Genomic DNA, 19,957 nt, shown 5'->3' with positions numbered 1-19,957 from the left:
TGGCAGCAGCTCTCCAGGGTCCCAGGAAGGTTTTTTACATCACCTACTACCTGATCCTTTTGGATGGGGATTGACCTGGGACCATCTGCGTGCCAAGTAGATGCTGTACTGCTGAGTCACAGCCCCTCCCCCAACATACTACCTAAAAATGTAACTGATTTGTCTTGCTCCTTTTTAAGGGAACCTGTGTCTCCAGACACTGAGTAGAATTCTGGGTAAGTGATCAGGTCTCTGAGAGTTTTCACAGAAGTTTGCATTTATACAGTGGCATGAAAAAGTGCCTTGCTATGGGAGCAGCTATAGGTGGGATGGGAGCAGGTGGAGACAGTGCCCACATATCCCAGTTTTCACACTGCTTGCTGCTGCTGCCATCCCACCCCTGGTCCTCTTCTTCCATCTGTTGCTGCTGCACAGACACACTGGCTATGCAGTTAGAGGTGACTTTGTAACATCACAGGAGCCTCCAAGTTGACTTTGAGGGAGACCTATGTAGAGGACACTACAGTCATCTAGTGTCAGTATTACTGTGGAATGGATCCAGGTGTCCAGGTTGGCCATACCAAGGTAGGAGGCCTCTTCTGGGCTAGACTGAATTGGAAGAAAGGATTTTTTTGCAGTTGTATTAACTTGCTTCCCCAGCAATAATGTTGGATCCAGTGTAACCTCAAGGCTCTTAAGTTAGCAAGGGCCTGCTGAACCCCATCAAAGGTAGGGAGCACAACGTCCTTTAAAAACTCTGCCTTCCCAGCCAGCATTACCTCTGTCTTTCCAGAGGTCAGTTTCTGTTTGTTCACTCTTAGCCATTTAACCATAGCAGTTAGGCAGCAATTCAGGACTTCTAGCACATCACCAGATTTGGATTATATATAGAGTTGGGTACTGGCAATATATTGATGGCATTGGCAACCAACCACAAAACTACAAATGATTTGTCCTAAGGGTTTTCCAAAAATTGTGAGGAAACAGGAGAAAACACCATGTTCCTTTTATATGGAACATTCACTGAAAGAAAAACCTCTTCAAGCAATAAGAGGAACTACAAGCAATAGAGAGGAGGTTACAAAGACAAATCATTTGCCTGAAATACTTTTAATTTCTTGAAATCATTGGCTATGATAAATGAAACAAGAGCAGAAGCAGAAGATTAAATTCATACAAGGTGAGTGCTACTCTTCTTCGTTGTGTTGAAGTTTGCTTGAAGTTAAGCATTTAAAAACACTGAAGTCTGGTGTCACAATCCACAATGTGCGCAGGTCATAGGACATGTCTTTGATACCTTGAAAATGAGGTTCCAGTTCCACCAAAGCCCAGCCTGTTCCAGCAGGTTGTTGTTTAGAGATTCCTACCCTGAAAGACAATATGACAACATGATTTTTTAAAAATATAATCAGCATCTCTGCTTTTTATCTGTGCAGGTGGCATTTCTGTACTCAAGTCGTAAAGCTTTGCAAGGACAAAACTGAGTTTCAAAAAATCACTACAAATTCAAGTCCCATGAGCAAAGACAGATGCTAAGACCATCTGTGACCTGGAATCAAAACCTTCCTAGGACTCGTGTCAACAACTTGCATTCATCAATAGGACTTCAAGAGCATCGGGGGGGGGGGGGAACCTTGGCATTAGTATTGGAGCAATGTGCAGGCCTCTGGGGCATGAGAAAAGTCACCCCTCCTCAAGGTGTTCTATATGCTATTTATGTTCTTTTTTTATTTATTTGATTTGATTTATATCACGCCCTCCCCGCTGAAGCAGGCTCAGGACGGCTCACAACATTCTTAGTGATTATGGAATTGAAAACATTTACTATTAGGAACAAACAGAACAGGGGTCTGCCATAGTTTTCATTTTAAGAACACAAATGGTACATTGGCCAGAACTCTTCTTCCCAATGTCCTTTTCTCTCAGCTGGGCTTTGACTGTGGAAATGATTCTAACTGGAAGAAAGTATCAGGAGAAGAGACCCAGCATGGTAAGCATCAGGTGCAATACACCCTTCAGCAGCCCCTTTCATTCTTAAAATCAGATCCCCACTTCTGCTTTACACATTTATTTATTTAAAACATATATTAGCCATCTTTCTCCTTTGTAGAATTCAAGGTGGCTTAAAATAGAAATAAAATATTATAACAAGCAATAAAAACAATTATAATCCCTATAAAAAGTCATAATTTAAAAGCTCCAATTTGGACAGCAAATAAATAAAAACTAAATCAGTCAAATGCAGTCCTAAACAAAACTGCCTCCTGAATATTGACAGTGAGAAGGCCAGGTGCAGCTCCCTGGGGAAGTTGTTCCATAATTATGGGGCTGCCACTGAAAAGACTCTCTCTTGTGTGCCCACCGGATGAGCCTCTTTCATTGATGGGACAGTCAGGAGGGCCCTTCCCTGCAATCTTAATTCCCAGGCAAAAACATATCATATGAGAGCACCACGTCCTTTAGATACCCTGCTCCTAATCCACGTAGGGCTTCAAAGGACAAAATTAACACCTTTAATTATACTCAGGAGCACATCAGTAGCCAGCGTAATTGCTGTTAGAATTATAGAATCACAGAGTTCAAAGGGGCCATACAGGCCACCTAGTCCAATCCCCTGCTCAATGCAGGATCAAGAGCATCCCTGACAAGTGTTTGTCCAGCCACTGCTTAAAAGGATGAGAGTCAAACGCTCCTGGTAACTGAGCTGACCAGCAGTCTAGCTGTAGCATTCTACATAAGCTGCAGATTTCAAACTCTCTTCAAGAGTAGCCCCAAGTAGAGTGCATTGCAATAATCCATTCGGGATGTAACTAAGGCATGGATCTCTGTAGCTAGATTTGACTGAACCAGGAATAGGTGCAGCTGATGAAGGAACAGGTGAAGCTGGGTAAACACACTTCAAGCTACACCAGCCACCTGGTTTTCTAAGGTGGTTTCTGTGTCAATCAGCACTCCCAAGTTGCAAACCTGGCTTTTCAAGGGGGCTATAACCCTTTGAAGATAGGAGAGGTCTGAAGTCCTTGGTCTGCCTTTCTACTAACTCAGAGAAACTCTGTCTTTTCAGGACTGAGTTTCATCTTTTTCAGTCTCATCCAGCTCATTACTTGCTGCAAGCATGGGTTCAGAACACTAACAACATCTTCAGAAGTAGGTAATAAAATAAAAGAAAGGTAGAGCTGGGTGTCATTTGCATATTGATGACACCTCGGGAGGACCTCTCCCAATGGCTTCATATAGATGGTAATTAATGTAGAGGATAAGATAAAGCCCTGTGGCACCCTGCAGGTCAATAGCCATGGGGCATACATGGCATGGAAGACATTACATATAAAGACAGAGCTGCTGTTGCCACATCCTGTATGGCTTTGCCCTGACTTAGAAAGTCCAGTTCTGGTGAATGACAGTCAACTTTATGATGAGGAAACTCTCTTCCAAATCCATTTCATACCTGCGATAAATTCGTTGGTCATTGCTCAGTCCATAGACATCTCCATCTGTTCCAGCCTCAATCTTAGAAAATCCTCTGCCTTCTTCTGTCCAGCTGCTTCCAACACAGGAATCCTCAGTGATGCCATGTCGGAAATAGGCTTGGCCTTTTCCATCAACAGCCCAGCAACCCCATCGCCCACAGGCTATGTGTTTCATTTTCCCTTCCATGTGGTCCCATTCCACCTCCTGGTTGACATCAGCTTGGATAATTTTTGACTTAGGCAGGCAACGGACAGCATCATTTATGATTCCAGCAACAATATGGTTTCCACCTGCATCAATCCGTGTGAGGTGTCCTGGAAAGAAAATAATATATCTGAAACTGGCCTGAATCTGGAGGGTGTGAAGAACATTCTTCATCCAAATTAATGGGACAAAGGAAGCGGAAAGTAGTTTCCCCCCAACATTTCTCCCACATTAGTTTCAATGATGTGTTTTCTTCAGACAATTCACTGACTACATGAATATTTGCTGAATAGTCATCAAATTTTTAATATTTGTGTTTCACATCTAACATTTTATTTCAGTATTTGACCAGTGGGATGTTAGTGGCAACTAGCATCCACTAGTATCCTATAACAGGGGTCACCAAACTGTGGCTAGGTTTTTAGAATGGTTTCTTAGGAATCCATGTCTCTCTCTATTTCCTCCTCTCATACATGTTGGAGGGAGCAACTCAGCATGCCGGGACATTTGGGAGCACTACATCACTTTAAGTATGTATAGGAGTCATCTCCTTGAATGGGATGCCTCTCTTGGTTTTAACCTGGGAGCTGTCATCTGACCCCTCCTCCCTCTCTATCCTCTCACTCTGTTCACATGGCCTTCCATGGGGGACACTTATTTCTGCAGGTCTCTCCTGTAGATAGTGCCCTGCCCTCCCATACACATGATACCAGATTAGCTGGCTATTTGGGACAGGGAAATACTCTTTCTTTTCTTTTGACTGCAAACTGAATGTGAACTGAATGTAAACTGGATCTACTGAAATAAATGTAAGTTTACCTTTTTTGCAATATAATTCCTGCAATATAATTTACTGCACTAGTCAGTATCACATTTTTATGACAGGGCAAAACTCTTTTATGTTAACCAAATATCCCAATACTATTTTACAATACCTCCAATCTCCACCCAATTGTCCCTCAACCATCGGGCAGCTCTGTTGTTTGACTTTACAGCCCAGATGCCATTAGGACCAGGTGAGACTTCCTTCAGCTTGCCGGGATAGGAGAGCAGCCCATGCTCAGTGACGGTAAAAGTAGCATTAGAAGGATTCACACCAAAGACTTGTCCGCTGCCAGCATCGATCTGTGATGCCCTTCCTTCTCTTAAGTTACAGTGTATAGATGAATGCAAACCTGAAAGAAATTAGGAAAATAGCATGGCATGGACTCATCAACAAGAAGGAAAACAATGGAAGAAAAGGACAGAAGCTGGGTGATTGGAAGAACATGGAGACTAGCTCCTTGTGAACATCTTCTATTTGTCGTTCCTGTACTTCTGTGCATGGGCTAAAACACTGCCAACCTAGATTCAAGTAGATATGGGTTAGTTAAGTTTAAGTTGTTTAAAATGGTATTTCAGTGTCAAATACTGAAGGAACACAGCAGGCACATGTGCTATCAAGTTGCAACTGACTTATGGTGACCAGAAGCAGAGGTGATTTGCCATGGCAAACTCTGCAGTCTTTCTTGGTGGTCTATCATCCAAGTACCAACACTGTTTAGCTTCTGACATCTGATATGGTTAGGCTATACTATGCTGTCTTTTCTCACAAGGGTCAGTGATCTCCTGAAAAACAGAATTCCCTACAATGTGAACAGCTTCAAGTCTTACTTCTGCTTACAACACACATTACCAAATATATAGGGGCTGGTCAGACATAATATAATCACACAAGTTGTGGGCTCTTCCTCAATTTTTGCTAGTGCAGTGAGATTAGAATCAGAATCATGATGCATGTTAAGAAGCAGCTTCTATATTCTCCCTGCGCCATATTCCAAACCTGAAACAATCCCAAGTGAGGGGTGCTATTGGATCTGCTTGGGGAGGGACGGTGGCTCAGTGGTAGAGCATCTGCTTGGGAAGCAGAAGGTCCCAGGTTCAATCCCTGGCATCTCCAAAAAAGGGTCCAGGCAAATAGGTGTGAAAAACCTCAGCTTGAGACCCTGGAGAGCTGCTGCCAGTCTGAGAAGACAATACTGACTTTGATGGACCAAGGGTCTGATTCAGTATAAGGCAGCTTCATATGTTCATATGTTCATATGCTGGGGAAACTCTCATGTACCTCCAGAGAAGGCACTGGTCCCCCCAGATGGGAACCCACTAGGATAATTTCAGGCTCGCAAAATGGTGCAGGCGGAGGGCTGAAGCCTCTTCTACGTGTGTGTCGCTATGGCCCTGATCTTAATCAATTAATGTATATATGGGAATTATGGGAATTTAAAAGAACCCGTGACTCACACATGATTGTATTACATCTGACATGGGGTGAGTATGTAGACCTGACCTGTCTATTCTATCATGTGTGAAGAGGCCTCAACAATGATTCAACAAGACTGAACAGACTTACAGGTATTTCCCATGTAGTTCGTGGTAGGGTTGCCAAGTTCAATTCAAGAAATATCTGGGGACTTTGGGGGTGGAGCCAGGAGACTTCAGGGTGAAGCCAAGAACAAGGGTGTGACAAGCATAATTGAACTCCAAAGGGAGTTCTAGTCATCATATTTAAAGGGACCACACATCTTTTAAATTCCTTCCCTCCATAGGAAATAATGAAGGATAGGGGCACCTTCTTTTGGGGCTCATAGAATTGGACCCCCTGGCCCAATCTCTTTGAAATGTGCGGGGGTATTTTGGGGAGAGGTACTGGGTGCTATGCTGCAAATCTGGTGCCTCTACCTCAAAAAACAGCCCCCCCCCAAAGCCCCAGATACCCGTGGATCAATTCTCCATTATTTCCTATGAGAATAAGTCTCCATAGGGAATAATAGAGTTCCCTCCCTTCCCTCAGTTTTCTCTCTCTCACTCACACCCACGCTTAACTATCTCTGGTGCAAGTGGGCAGCCGTGTTGGTCTGAAGCAGTAGAACAAAGCAGGAGTCTCTGGTGCCTCCACAACCAGGTCTGGAAAGTACAGGGGCTACGCTGTTCTGTTACACACACACACTCACTAGTCCCAAACGAAAACAAAACAAACAGAGGGGCTGCACTCTCACTAGATCTGCTGTTGCTAACCCTTCCCCATGAAGTACTTCCTGCTCCAGTTTAAAGGCACACACACATTTTAAAACCAGACCTGTTTGCAGATCCTGCCCAAGATCTAGAGGTACATGGTGGCTGTGGGGGAGAGGCTTCCCCCACCTGCCAGCTGGCTGTGGGGGGGAAGCCTGTAAAACCGGGGAATCCCCCGCTGGGACCTGGGGATTGGGAAGCCTAGTTCATGGAAATGGCTGTGATGCTATCTTGAAGCAAGCATGACATGGCAACTACAAATTGGAGACTGTGATTCACATGAGAGGGGAAATCCCCCTGTCCCACTCCATCAGCTCCCTTCTTCAACCTGACTTTTCTCCCCTGATCCTTGCTCCTTCTCCCTCCCCAACTAGCTCCAGCTGTTTCTTCTTTCCTGTCTTTGGACCCTCTTTGTCTTCCTCTCTGCTTACTCCTGCTTCCTTTCCCTCAATATTCTGTTCCTCTTTTCTCTCTCTCACCCTCCCCTATAACTTCTCCTTCTTTACAACTCCCATGGATTCTCCTCTGTTCTTTTGACATCTACTCACTGTAGCATCATTTACCAATTATCCTAATGCTTGGCAGAGGACTCTAAACTCTTCTCCAGATTCCCCAGCACTCTCTATGGGTCTTGTGTTGTTGTTCAGTAATCCCTTGGGAATCCAAAATGGTACCTGGTATTTCACAAAGATTTTTTCATGAGATTATGGCTGTCAAAAGACTGCCCCCTTTTCAGATTTTTCCACAAAACTCAAGGTTCCCCCAGATTTATAGGTATCTGCCTAACCCTGGCAGGTCTTGTATGGATTTTTTTATTCACATGGTTAAGACCACCCATATTGGATACTAGTATTCATTTATTTAAATATTTTGATATATAGAGATGTGTGTCACAGACTTATTGGTGTATCAGTCAGGAAATACTAAGAAGGCTGTGAAATGCTCTCTCACCAAACTACAATTCTCATGATTCTTTAGGGGGAAAAAACCTATGACAGTTAAACTGATATAAAATAATAGATGGTTGTCATATAATGTTACTGTTGATAATATTACTATTGCCATGTACACAACCACAGTTTCCCCAATGGGAAAACACCATTTCCACTTGTGTAAAAAAGAATTCACTTGTGATTTCTGCTGGCTCCCCATTTGTCTCCTGTGCTGGCAATGAAGGCCTGCTTGCTCCCAAGAAGAAAACATTGGGGAAATCAGCGGGCTTCAGCAGGAGGGAGAAATAAGCGCTCTGTGAAGTCCATGGGTGACTGGATACACACTAATGCTGTTATTATTATTCTAAGTTAATAATTGAACAAGTATTCTACTCTTGTCTGCTAAGCACTGGTAAGCCCACAGAGACTGAAAAATTATTTTATGTAAAGTCTGAATTGTTGTTTACCTGAAGTGCTTCCACACAAGGCTAGCAGGAGTAGCAACCACTCACAAAACCCCCTCATTGTCTTCAAAAGATGTCTTTAAAGCTCTGCTTTAGGCAACAAAGAGAAGAATTTATGTAGCACTAAATATTCCTCCCCCAAGAATAACAAGCTGAGATGGATACACAGAATTTGTTCACTTTATGATATCATAAACTTGCAAAAAGGAGTGATTTGCAGGAATGTTTCTTTGTTAGTTGGGAAGTCTGACAGGTTGAAGTGTTGGCAACCACACAGAAATGCAGTCATAGTTCATAGGAAAAAGGATTGACCCATAAAGATAAAAATAGTTCTGATGAAGTATAATGGAAATGGACTGGATTGTTAAATTTTGATCTGTTTAATCAGACCAGCTTCATATTTCAAAGGTCAAAAACCAAAACAGCCTATAGATACCCATGTCCAGTCTTCTGCATAGGAATCAGATCTGGTGAAACAACTGTTTGTCAAACAGCTTGCAGTTGTCCAAGAACTCAACTAGAAGAAGAAAGCTGGCAACCCTGCTCCATGATAGCAGGTTGCAGATTTATCACTGTAGCCATTTGTCATGTTGCAACTTCAACAGTTGGTTGACAGCATCTGTGTGATGTGGGTTCTGGTCCTCTCCCATCGGTTTATAGCTATGTGTACTGTTGCTGGCTAAAAGGCAATGTTTACTTTCCAGTCAGCCATTTCTTTGCTGATATTTGAAGTGATTAATTATCTTGTGCCTAGGTATTCTTGCCTGTTTGGTGTAGTGGTTAAGTGCGTGGACTCTTATCTGGGAGAACTGGGTTTGATTCCCCACTCCTCCACTTGCACCTGCTGGAATGGCCTTGGGTTAGCCATAGCTCAGGCAGAGGTTGTCCTTGAAAGGGCAGCTGCTGTGAGAGCCCTCTCACCCCCACCCACTTCACAAGGTGTCTGTTGTGGGGGGAGAAGATATAGGAGATTATAAACTGCTCTGAGTCTCTGATTCTGAGAGAAGGGTGGGGTATAAAGCTGCAATTCTTCTTCTTTTACTACTGAGATCTTGAGGAACTGAGGGCTCTTTTTCTAGCAGGAGCTCTTCTGCATATTAGGCTGAAGAGGGACCCTGAATAATTAATGAATACCTCAATAATAATAATAATTGAAAATATGGTTGTGCCTTCAAAAGAGAATATCTAATGCAACATTTAGAGTGACTGTTAAGAGGCCTGTCAGAGGAGCTTCTGCTAAACTGTTAAAACCAGACGGGCTAAGGGTGTGAATCCAAGATAACAAGGGCCCCGCAGAGAAGGAGCTTCTTGCTGATAAGCAGAGGGACAGAGCAGGGGAAAACTACAAGAAATTACTGGAAGGAAAGCAGGAGGTGGGGCATTTGAATAGATAAGGACTGTGGGCTTATCTGCTTGTTTTTAGTTGTGAATAAAAATGGTCAGAAGGCTGATGATTTTAACTTGGTCATTTTGAGCTTATGCTGACAAGTTCTACTTTGATGTCAAAGTAAAATACCTCGTTTCAAACCAAGCAATGTGTGGGGCTTCGTTATTTACCTGCTACAAGGCCATGCCCCCTGAGGTAGCTAATCCTCCTGGAGCTCACAGCAGGCCCTATACTAAGAGCCCTCTAAGCTCTTGGAGGATTGGCTACATAAGGGGTGTGTAGCCTAATATGCAGAGGAGCTCCTGCTTGAAAAAGAACCCATAGGATCAACTTCTGTGACCATACTCCCTTAGCGCTGGCCTTGTGTCTTTACTCTTTTTGCCTGGCCAAAGAATGCTGTGCTTTTTTGCCAGGTATTGCCCTGGCTGCTTGCTGAGCTGTGCTTAGCTGCTTTGGCCAAGTAAATGGTGTATGAGATGGGCTTAACCTCCTCTACTGAGCATTTGTGCACATTCTGGGACAAGCAGGGCTGTTTTTTGTAGAAAAGGCCCAACAGGAACTTATTTGCATATTAGATCACATCCCCTGATGTCACCATTGTTTCACACAGGACTTTTTTGTAGAAAAAGTCTAGCAGGAACTCATTTGCATATTAGGCCACACCCCCGTTGCCAAATCAGCCAAAGCTGCGTTCCTGTGTGTTCCTGCTAGGAAAAAAACCCCTGGGGACAAGCATCCCCTGTTGCCTGGCCAAAAGATAGTCTTCCACATCCTCTGGGACCAGAACGCTAGGGAGGGGAAGAGCGTGATTGTTATTAGGGCTGTTTCTGCTGAGTAAATTGTGGTATGTGTCCTTCCATGTGTGTACAGCCACCAAAGCAAGCAGCAACAGGAGAGGACTCAGCCCCTATCCTCAGGACTCCTTGCAATGTGTTCACTGCAAGGCTTTTCTGCTTTATGCCACAGTCTTCTTCACAGTGAAGAGTGATGTGTTTTTTCTCTTGTTTTTCTGTGCATGGGCAACAGCATAACAGGAAGCAGGAGTTGTTTTTTTTTGTAGCAGGAATGCCTTTGCATATTAGGCCACAGATCCCTGATGTAGCCAATCCTCCAAGAGCTTACAGGGTTCTTAGTATAGGCCCTACTGTAAGCTCTAAGAGGATTGGTTACATCAGGGGTGTGTGTGGCCTAATATGCAAAGGAGTTCCTGCTGCAAAAAAAGCCCTGCCAGGAAGTATGGCTCTGCAGTCAATACTTCTTGGTTGCTTCCCTCTGTGCCATTCATGGGCACACTGGCATCACGTAACATCGGAACTGATGAATTGTAGCAGGGCTGCTATGGATGCTGCTATAGCTGCTATGTTCTCTGCACCTTGGTAAGAACTTCTTTCACATATAACCCCTTCTCAAGAGTGGAGGTAGGACATTATTGTGCCAGTTAAATATTTAAGAAAGTTGTAACTTACCTTCTGAAGTTGTATAAAGCCTCTGTTTAGACTTAAATTAATAATTTTATAGTTTCAGCAACAAATTAATATATACTTCAAGTTCTATTAAAGTAATATCTTAAATAATAGTGAGAAGTTTCAGTTTAAATTATCTTTTTATTCTTGGTGACAGCCTTCTAAATCCACTGACTTCAATGCTATTTGGAATATATAGGTCTGCTTGAGACCTATAATTCAACTTCTTAATTGTTACAGTGTAATCCTGTGCATGCTTTGCTGGAAGTAAGCCTCATAGAATAAACTGGAGACTTACTTCTGACTAAGCCTAATAGAAAATAGGATTGCATTGTCCAAGATATCATCATGTTTAGGATTACACTGTAAATCATTCTTATTTCCTGAGCCTCTCCCTGTACCGAAATCTAATTGTAAAAAACATTGATTGCATAATAATAATGACGAATCTGTGAAAAATACTGAATATTGTCTTTTTATTGTACAAAAACTAAAGTAAGATAAACACTAAGAATTATTTAGAAAGGTGTAACTCTATTTAAGACTGTACTGTGCGGCAACTTTGAGTTTACTTGACTTTGTCATTAATTGCACATTTAGTTGGATATTTATCTGGATTAATGTTGTTCCTTGCTGATTCAAAGACCTATTTTAAAAGACAAGTAAGCTTGTTTACATTTTATTGTATTTATATTTTCTTACCATTAATTAACATAATAGTAGTTTGTTTTATGCTAGAGTCAATTACATATTTGTAATGTTATTTTAATCTACATGTGAGCTATATAAACTTGTTCATTTGAAGTTTGTGAATAAACAGGCAGTGCTTGGACCTGAACATCCTAAACTCCATATTGAAACTGATGCAGTTGGCTGCTTACTCATCAGGCAGCATCCAGATGACATAATGGTGGTCTTGAGTTTAGGGTTGCCAAGCCCACCCTGGCTACTAGCAGGGGATGGAGGGGTTACAGATGCCAGATACAGGTTGGAAAACTCCTAGATTTGGGGATGGAACCTGGGGAGGAACTCAGTCCATTTTGAACTTTAGCACACATTCATTTTGATAAGTGCATCCAGGTGGACAGCCGTGTTGGTCTGAAGCAATAGAACAAAGTAGGAGTCCAGTAGCACCTTTAAGGCCAACAAAGTTTTACTCAGAATGTAAGCTTTGGATGAATGCATACTTCTTCAGACCACAAAATGGGGTACAGTGAGCAGAGCTACATATAGCTGGTGGGCAGTGGTTAAGAATGCAAAGTGGTACAAAGTTAGATTCCAATAGCAAAATTAAGGCCAACAAAATTTAATTCTGGGTATTAAACTTTGGTGGTCTTAAAGGTGCCACTAGACTCAAACTTTGTTCCATTGCTTCCAACCAACAGGGCTACTCACTTTAATCCAATTCCAAAAACCTTTATTGGCATAACAATCTTTCAAAACCAAAGGAACTCTGACTCTTGAAATCTTATGCCCACAAAATCTTGTTGGCCTCTAAAATGCTTGTGGAGTCGATTGCAGCCCTTGCAAAGGAGTAAGGGAAACTTCCACCACACAACCGCACATGCCCTGAACAAAACGGCCGCTTCACCCCATTTGAAAAGTCAACCACTGAGGCGACACAGACCTTCCCGCTCTTTTTTTCCACTCACGAGGCCGCCCCTTTCCCAGAATCCCTCGCTTCTAAGAACGCTCCTGGCCCGGATTCTTTTTTCCGCCGCCAGGGGGCCTGCGGACTCTCCGAGCACCTGGAGGCTCCGCCCCCGAGTTTGGTAGAGAGACGTGTTGTCCTGCCATGCCCGTCTCCTCCTTCTCCCAGCAGGGCGTCACGTGCCGAGGCGAGAAGGGCGTGCCGGGCACCGTCACGTGGAAGAAGCCACGCCCCCTCGCCTCAGCCCGGGCGGCTGGGCAGAACGGCAGAGCTGAGTGAGGCAAGCTGGAGGGAGGATCGGCGGGGCGCAGCGGCGCCTATGGGGAAGGCGGCTGCGTCGTCGTGCAGCGGCAGCACCCGCGGGCTGGTCTCCTTGCTCAGCGCCGTCCCCTGCCTGGCCTGCAAGCAGCCGCCGCCCTCCCGCGCCGCCATGAGCCTGAGCGCGGCCAGCTCCGAGGCCCCCCCGCCCGTCGCCGGGCCCGGTTCTGACACCTACAAGGGCTGGCTCTTCAAGTGGACCAACTATCTGAAGGGATACCAGCGCCGATGGTTCGTGCTCAGCAACGGTCTGCTGAGCTACTACAGGTACGGTAGTCACGGTGACTGAGGAGGGATGTGCTGTCAAGAGCACAGGAGGAGGTATTTTCATTTGGAGGTTCTTGAAGGAGACCTGTGAGAGTCGGTGCTGCTTGTCCTCTCTATAGGCAGAGTGGTAGTGGAGGCAAGGGTGGTGGAGGTCAATCGAGTTGGCTCTGGGGTTTGGTGAGGATTTGGATGTGCGCGCCTATTACGTGAACTGTAGCTACTGAAGGAGGGGGAGGTTTTTTAGCATGATAGGCTTGTGGACTTGTTCGTGATCTGCTCTTTGAGGAGTTGTGGGAGTTTGCAGTTACTAAGGGTAAGGTACCCCCTCCTTTGCACACTGTCAAGGAGCTCTTCACAGAGGTATGTTTTGGAACTATTCTTGGTGATGTGTGGTATAGACATGGAAATTCAGAGCTTGGCGTCAAGGGACCTGCATTAAGTTCACAATTTAGTTTCATTTTAATAAAGTCTTTTGACAACTTAATGGCTTACAACTTAATTGCAACATGAGTTTAAATGGGCTTGAACCTTCTTTGTAGGCACAAATTCCAAAAGGCTAGCCTGAGCCCTGTCAGTCTGCACTTATAAATAAATTGGACTAAAAGAGCAAGTAATAAAAGAAGAAAAATCCCTTGAATCTTAACTGATTTCGCATTCAATAAACTATAGTTGAACACTTTCATGCTGTAACAGCACAGAGTTCTTTCAGTACAGAAGGTAGGTACCCTTTACTGCTATAGAGAATTCTGTATTGAAGACCTAGCACTCAGCTTTCAAAGACTGCTTACTTTGGCCATGGTAATAAAAGGATAAGTTAATTTAATTTTCTGTATTAGAAGAAAATACAGACAGCTTGTTAATAGTACCCTTTAGCTGAAAAAGTATTTGTTGGTGTCAGCATGTCTTTGACAAAGCTCCTTTTTAATAACCTGTCTCTGTAGTGCGGTGTTTTCTTTCACTCAGGAGTAGTAGAATTGTTTATGCATTGCATAAACCCAAAGTGGTTGTTCTTAGGTATTCTTACCTGGAGCAGAAGTGTGCTCTCAAAAGTTGGACATTTTACTAAGGTTTTTCTTTAAACTTTCTTGAATATAGATCTAGGTGGGTAGCTGTGTTGGTCTGAAGCAATAGAACAAAGTTAGAATCCAGTGGCACTTTTAAGACCAACAAAATTTTATTCAGAGTGTGAGCTTTTGTGTACCAGGCACACTTCATCTGACAATAGAATGTAATTTACAGTTCTACATATAGAGGGTGGGCAGTAAATTAGTATGCAAAATAGTGAACCTTTTTTAACTGATTAAAAGAATGACAAGCTTGGCACATGCAAGCTCACACCCTGAATAAAATTTTGTTGGTCTTAAAAGTGCCATTGGGACTCTACACTTTGTTTTCTTGAATACAATGGCAGATTTAGGATTACTTACCAGATTTTAAATGCTCTGGTCTAGATTGCATAAGATACAGATGGGAACAAATTCTATGTGTAGATTTATTGTGTAAGGTGTTTGGAAGTTGGGATAAGGAAGTGAGATGCTTGTCAATGCAGTTATGATAACCATACCAACATTTCTGTCATGAGGTTTTAATGCACTCATAGTTCCATATACACTAACTTGTTTACATGAACATGTCACCAAGGGGAAAGTATGAGAGTGTAAAATGACAATTTTGAGCCATTGATATTTAATCTTGTAAGCAAGTTTGTGTGCTTGTGCAGAAAAACAAAGGTTGCGTGCAGGTCACTGAAATCAATTGTAGTTAATTTCAGAACAACATGCAGAGGATTAGGCTGGAAAGCTTATAATATAAGAGTTCATGGTATCTCAAAATTGGAAATACTGTTCCTGTTTTTCTAACATCTAGATTTAATCTAGTACACTCTGGGACTGTATTGAAGATTATTAGGAGTGTTGTCTGGTTTTGTAGTCTATGGGGAAGCACAGCGTATATTTTCTGTAGATTGTATTTTGCATTTTAAGGGATTCCATGTACTGTCTGTAACTTGTTAAAATCATAATAGACTTGATTCCTACAAAACTTTGAGGCTGCCCTGCTTGCCTTCTTAATATATAGTGATACATAAAATGAGTGTTCTACTAATAATAGTTAACTAGAACAGTGATTTTTCAGACTTCATTCAGGAAGGTGTGTAGTGATTTATTTTGTTAAGTATGGGGAAGGAGCATTAAATATCTTTATTGCTATTTTAAATTTTTTCATTCCCATTGTAATTTAATCTGGAAAATCAGGAAAATGATTAAATTCATATAGAAATTTAACTGTATCCAGTGGGATTTCCAAATGCACATGTTCAGAATTGGTCTTTGAGATTCTCCAGTCACTCACAGAAGATGTAAAATGAGGGGGGTACAGTGTCATGTTAAATGCAGTGACCTGGAGTGTGACTATGGCAAGTATTTCCCTTTGAGAAAACAAATCAGGTTACCTCACAGAGGTTCATACTGAAATAAAATCTGTTGGAGGTGAAAGTGGTGGGTCTGCTGAAGCCTCTAATCTTCCAGTGGGTCCTGGGAGGAAAAGTAATGATTAGAGGTGGCCCTTCTCTGCTGTTGTTTACTTACTGGATCAGTGGGAGCTGGACTGATGTAGTGGTTATGGTGCTGGATTTATATCTAGGCCGGGGGTGGCCAAACTGTGGCTCTCAAAGCCACCACCACTCCATCAGCCAGCTTGGAGAAGGCATTTCTCTCTTTTAATTTTATTAATTTATGGTTTTAATTTTACTTGTAAGTGTTTTAAATTGTAGTATTTGAATTATCATGTTGTAAGCCGCCCTGAGACACTTCGGTGCGAAGGGCGGGGTATAAATCCCAATATAAATAAATAAATAAATAAATAAATAAATAAATAAATAAAATCACTTCTCCAAGTCAAGCCAGCTGGCAGTTTGGATAATGCATGTAATGTAAAGTTGCTTTCTGTCAACCTCTCCCTTCTTCCCCCTCCTCTGTCTGTCTGCCTTCCTTCCTTTCTCACAGCTCTCCAACATCTGTCATTCATGTCTTGTGGCTCTCAAACATCTGACATTTCTTCTATGTGACTCTTTCATTAAGCAAGTTTGACCACCCCTGATCTAGACTTAGATCTGGGACAAATGGAGCTGAACCCCTGCTCTGCTTTGGAAGCTTGCTGGGGGCCTCTGGGCCCATTACAGTCTTTCAGTCTAGCCTACCTGACAAGGTGCTTGCTTTGAAGGTAGTGGGGAGGAGGAGAGAATGATACGATAAGCCATTTTGGGTCTCTACTAGGGAGAAAATCAGGATATAACTTTTAAAAGGCAGTTTGAGCCTAAAATTGGAAGAGGAACTGATGAGCAATTATTTTCATACACTTTCAGTGGAGATACTAAACTCATTGGAGAGCCTACATGAATAAACAGGACTTTTGTGACAACTTAAAATAACACAACTTCATTCCAGCATATACTTGTAGATTAGGAAGATATCATAGGACACAGTTTCATTTTTGTTGTATGGCTACGCTATGGAATTATTATTTCTTGACCTTACACGAGTGAGGGAACGCTAGGGATCCCAGTTCCTGATTTTTGCAGCTTTTCCACAACAGAACTGATTGACCTTTGTTTTCCTTGTCTGGATTCTATTGCAAAACCATCCTTTCCAGCATAGCCTGAACTGACTGTAGTGGCAGAGCCCATCTTTTTAGTCATCTTCTCATTTACCACATGAATATGTGTGCTGTTGTATCTGAGTCTCCCTCCTCCAGTCTTGAGCTCAGCAGACCTCAGCCTTCTCTGCTTTCATGTGCTGCTGCATCATCATTTTAAAAAATAGCAACCTTAAGCGCTGCTCAGATGTATGGTAGAAAATTTTTCCAGTACTTTGTTTCTGTGGGAAATCTTTCATTTGTAAAGATCCACTGTTTTCATAAAAATAATCATAATTATTGTATGCCATTGCTAATACAACATTCAGCAGTTATGGTAGTTTCCAATTAAACTCCAATTAATGCTATTTAGGTCATTATCTGTGTATATGTATGTTTTGTTGGTTTGTAGGGGTGGGTGTAGGAGAACCACAAATTCACTTAATCTAAATAAAATGTAAAGTTATGAATTTACCTGATGGGTTATGTGTGTCAGATTAAAATCAAAGCTAAAATCCTATTTCATTTTGGACTGTACATGAAAGCAAAGCCCAAACTTTTAATTTTTTTTCCATTTCAGAAAACATACAGAGCAATGGCTCTTCTCCCCCTCCCTCCCTCCGATGTTTGCATAGGAAACTTATGAATGGAGCAAGACTTTCAGCTCAATCAAGGCAAAAAGGATAGACAAATGATTGTTTCTCAAGATCTCTTGCTTTTAAAGAGTCAAAACAAGTACAATAAGTAGTGTAATAAGTTGCCCTTGCCCATAGAACGCTTGTAGTGTTCAAGAACTTCTGAATGAGATTTGCTCAATATAATATGTAATTGACTAGCAATGCTCTGGAGAGTAACAGTGAAATTGTGATGAGAAGAATTGAATTCTGTTGAAATAGTAAGTGGACACCTATCTCCAGGGCATATTGTTCTCAGTTCTTAGGATGTGGTAAAATTAGTGTGCCAGCAATTTTATTGTCCTTAGTTTTTTCTTAAATCTATATAATGAAAAGGAAGTACATATTATATTGTCCTTAAAATTTACAAATAGTATCTCAATTAAAAATATCTTCCACATAATGTTTTAAGTTTGTATAACATTTGAATTGCCCCCTTCCAACTACTGTTTGTGCTGATCATATACTTCAGTTGTGAGTATTCATCTTGGGATGTAATATTAACATGATAGTTTTAAAATGCATTTACAGGGTAAGTTAAAAATAAATACGCTAAATCAGGTCATGCTTTGGAACATTTTACAATGCCCTAATCAATCAGTATTTTCTCAACAAACCCATATCACTGCACAGCAGCTGGCATGACTTACCTTGATTTGCAGTCAGATTGGGAACTTGTACATATGTAGCTGCAGGAGATATTCTGCTTCAGGATGCAGTTGAAGAGACAGCTATTTAAGCATTCTCCCTAAACACTATTCTGCCTTTTTGGCCTGCAGGCGGAGCTAAATAATTGGCAAAGCATCCTGTACTCATGGGTTGAATCAAGTTTCCATATTTGTACCTTGAATTTGTTGTAAGTAAAACAAAAACCTCTGCTGGGAGTGACAAGAAATCCTACTGATGTGGACCTGGGAAACTTTTTTTCCCCTTGGGACAAGCAGCTGTGCTGTTGAGCAGTAAACTTTTCCCAGAAAAAGTGTGAAGCAATACTAGAGAGACAAAAGGAGCCAGCATCCAGGCATTTTTCAACTGTACTTGGACTGAGATACATATTGTTGTTTTTCATTACTAGAAGTAGATTTTTCATTGGGTTGTTGTAAGGATTAAAGGGTGAGAAGGAGAAAGATGAAAACAGTTTTGTGCCCCTTTAGGGAAGAAAAATGGGGCATGAATTAAGTAAAAGTTACTTTTTTTATCCTGCTTTTCCTCCTCAGTAGGGACCCAAAGTAGCTTACAAAATATAAACATAATTTAAATAAACAAGAGAAAAGAACATCTTGGATTGGTCTTGGATCCATTATTATGGCTCACTGAGGGTCACAGGTGATGTCTGGGTGTAATACCTGTAATTGGAAGGGAAGCAGGTCATCCCAGATTTTAATTAGAACACAGATGTGTTTCTGCTTTTTAGTGTACATATTGTGGTGGAGCCTATCCCTGTTCTACCATTCCACTAACAAAGTCCATTAATTTAGTAAAATATGTATACATCTTTCTTGGTTTGGAGCCTTCCTCCAATTTAAGTGGCTGTTTCTTTGGAGCAAGGCTGCTTGAAGGATGATTGGATCCACCTCATTGTGTTTGGTCATTTTGCTTTCTGTGCAAAAATGTTAAAGTAGCTACTAGGAATTGCAGTATTCACTATGGCTTGCCTCCACTAGAGATTTTCTTTGGTCAGAACAAACTCCATGGAGCGTGGCTTTCTTGCTTCTTCCCATGGAGCATTACTTTCTTGGGGTGGAGTGGGGGCAGGAGGACGAGACATTTCTAACTCATATTTCTATGAAGATGAGATAAAGTAGCTGTTTCTTATAGAGTTTATTACAGTGACTCATAGGTTTTCCAGATTGCACAACAACCATGTTACAGGAGAGGTAATACAACGTGTAACTTATTTTTCCTTTTGTCAGTATTGCAAAAGTCCCGGACTCAGCAATTCTAAACAAATAAGCAGTCTAGACCAACTTGCTTTCTATTGACCTGGTCAACTGCAAGTTCATGTTAAGAACAGTTCATATTGTTCAATGACAGGCTGATTTTAAATGCTGATCCCCACGGGATAAGCATTTCAAACTAGTCTATTTAGGCAGGTGTTGATTGTAAGCATTGATTTGTTCTTTTGATACCCGAGTTTCTTTAAGCTGGTTGTATCTCTAGTTGTACTTCTGTGATTATGTTAATAGGGTCAGTTGAGTCAGCTGATAACTCTTTGCCTATCAGTATGGTTGGATGGTTTGGCCTTGAGAGCAAAATTATGGGTATTTGGATCCTCTGCATTACTGGTTGAGTTAGTGTGTCCAGGTAGAAACAGTGCTGTCATAACTCAGTTTATTCTTTGGGTGATGTTTCTTCTGCAATACTTTGAATGTCAGATTTTTTGGCATGAAGTCTTTCAGGTGGAACTTACGGGGACATACTATGTATCTGGATATTCTTTGGTTTCAGTTTCAGGGAAACCTAAAA

The 19,957-nt window shown here is 41.9% G+C and overlaps 2 protein-coding genes across 5 annotated transcripts in view; one reads left to right on the top strand and one right to left on the bottom strand.

Annotated features, from left to right (window-relative positions):
- Nucleotides 1-1,070: 1,070 nt before the first annotated feature.
- On the bottom strand, nucleotides 1,071-18,232 carry LOC132579458 (fish-egg lectin-like). 3 transcript variants are annotated; one of them, XM_060249837.1, is made up of 5 exons: nucleotides 18,142-18,232; nucleotides 8,105-8,188; nucleotides 4,590-4,829; nucleotides 3,428-3,764; nucleotides 1,071-1,347 (listed from the first exon to the last, which is right to left on the bottom strand). In XM_060249837.1, the coding sequence occupies exons 2-5, from the start codon at nucleotides 8,160-8,162 to the stop codon at nucleotides 1,167-1,169; spliced, it is 816 nt and encodes a 271-aa protein (XP_060105820.1). In that variant the 5' UTR covers nucleotides 8,163-8,188; nucleotides 18,142-18,232; the 3' UTR covers nucleotides 1,071-1,166. The 3 variants fall into 3 exon arrangements, with proteins under 3 accessions (XP_060105820.1, XP_060105822.1, XP_060105821.1); XM_060249839.1 differs by having other exon boundaries at nucleotides 18,138-18,223; XM_060249838.1 differs by having other exon boundaries at nucleotides 8,105-8,191; nucleotides 18,142-18,213.
- The window catches only part of OSBP2 (oxysterol binding protein 2), a 152,669-nt gene continuing 145,471 nt past the window's right edge, over nucleotides 12,760-19,957 (top strand). For both annotated transcript variants that reach the window (XM_060249834.1, XM_060249833.1), the window contains exon 1: nucleotides 12,760-13,187. In XM_060249834.1, coding sequence (XP_060105817.1) covers nucleotides 12,922-13,187 — 266 coding nt within the window. In that variant the 5' untranslated portion in view covers nucleotides 12,760-12,921. The remainder of the gene's footprint in view (nucleotides 13,188-19,957) is intronic.

This window comes from Heteronotia binoei, chromosome 11 (genome assembly GCF_032191835.1).
Source record: "Heteronotia binoei isolate CCM8104 ecotype False Entrance Well chromosome 11, APGP_CSIRO_Hbin_v1, whole genome shotgun sequence".
In the NCBI taxonomy this organism is placed as follows: domain Eukaryota; kingdom Metazoa; phylum Chordata; class Lepidosauria; order Squamata; family Gekkonidae; genus Heteronotia; species Heteronotia binoei.
Note: the sequence above shows the minus strand (reverse complement) of the source record. Positions and strands in the feature narration are given on the sequence as shown.

What these genes read in the sequence shown, in the direction of transcription:
- LOC132579458 (XM_060249837.1), bottom strand. Translation starts at nt 8,162, where the DNA reads ATGAGGGGGTTTTGTGAGTGGTTGCTACTCCTGCTAGCCTTGTGTGGA. An exon ending in CTTGTGTGGAAGCACTTCAG is followed by an intron (nt 4,830 to 8,104) that starts GTAAACAACAAT and finishes AATTTCTTTCAG; the next exon opens with GTTTGCATTCATCTATACAC. An exon ending in GACCAACGAATTTATCGCAG is followed by an intron (nt 1,348 to 3,427) that starts GTATGAAATGGA and finishes ATTGTCTTTCAG; the next exon opens with GGTAGGAATCTCTAAACAAC.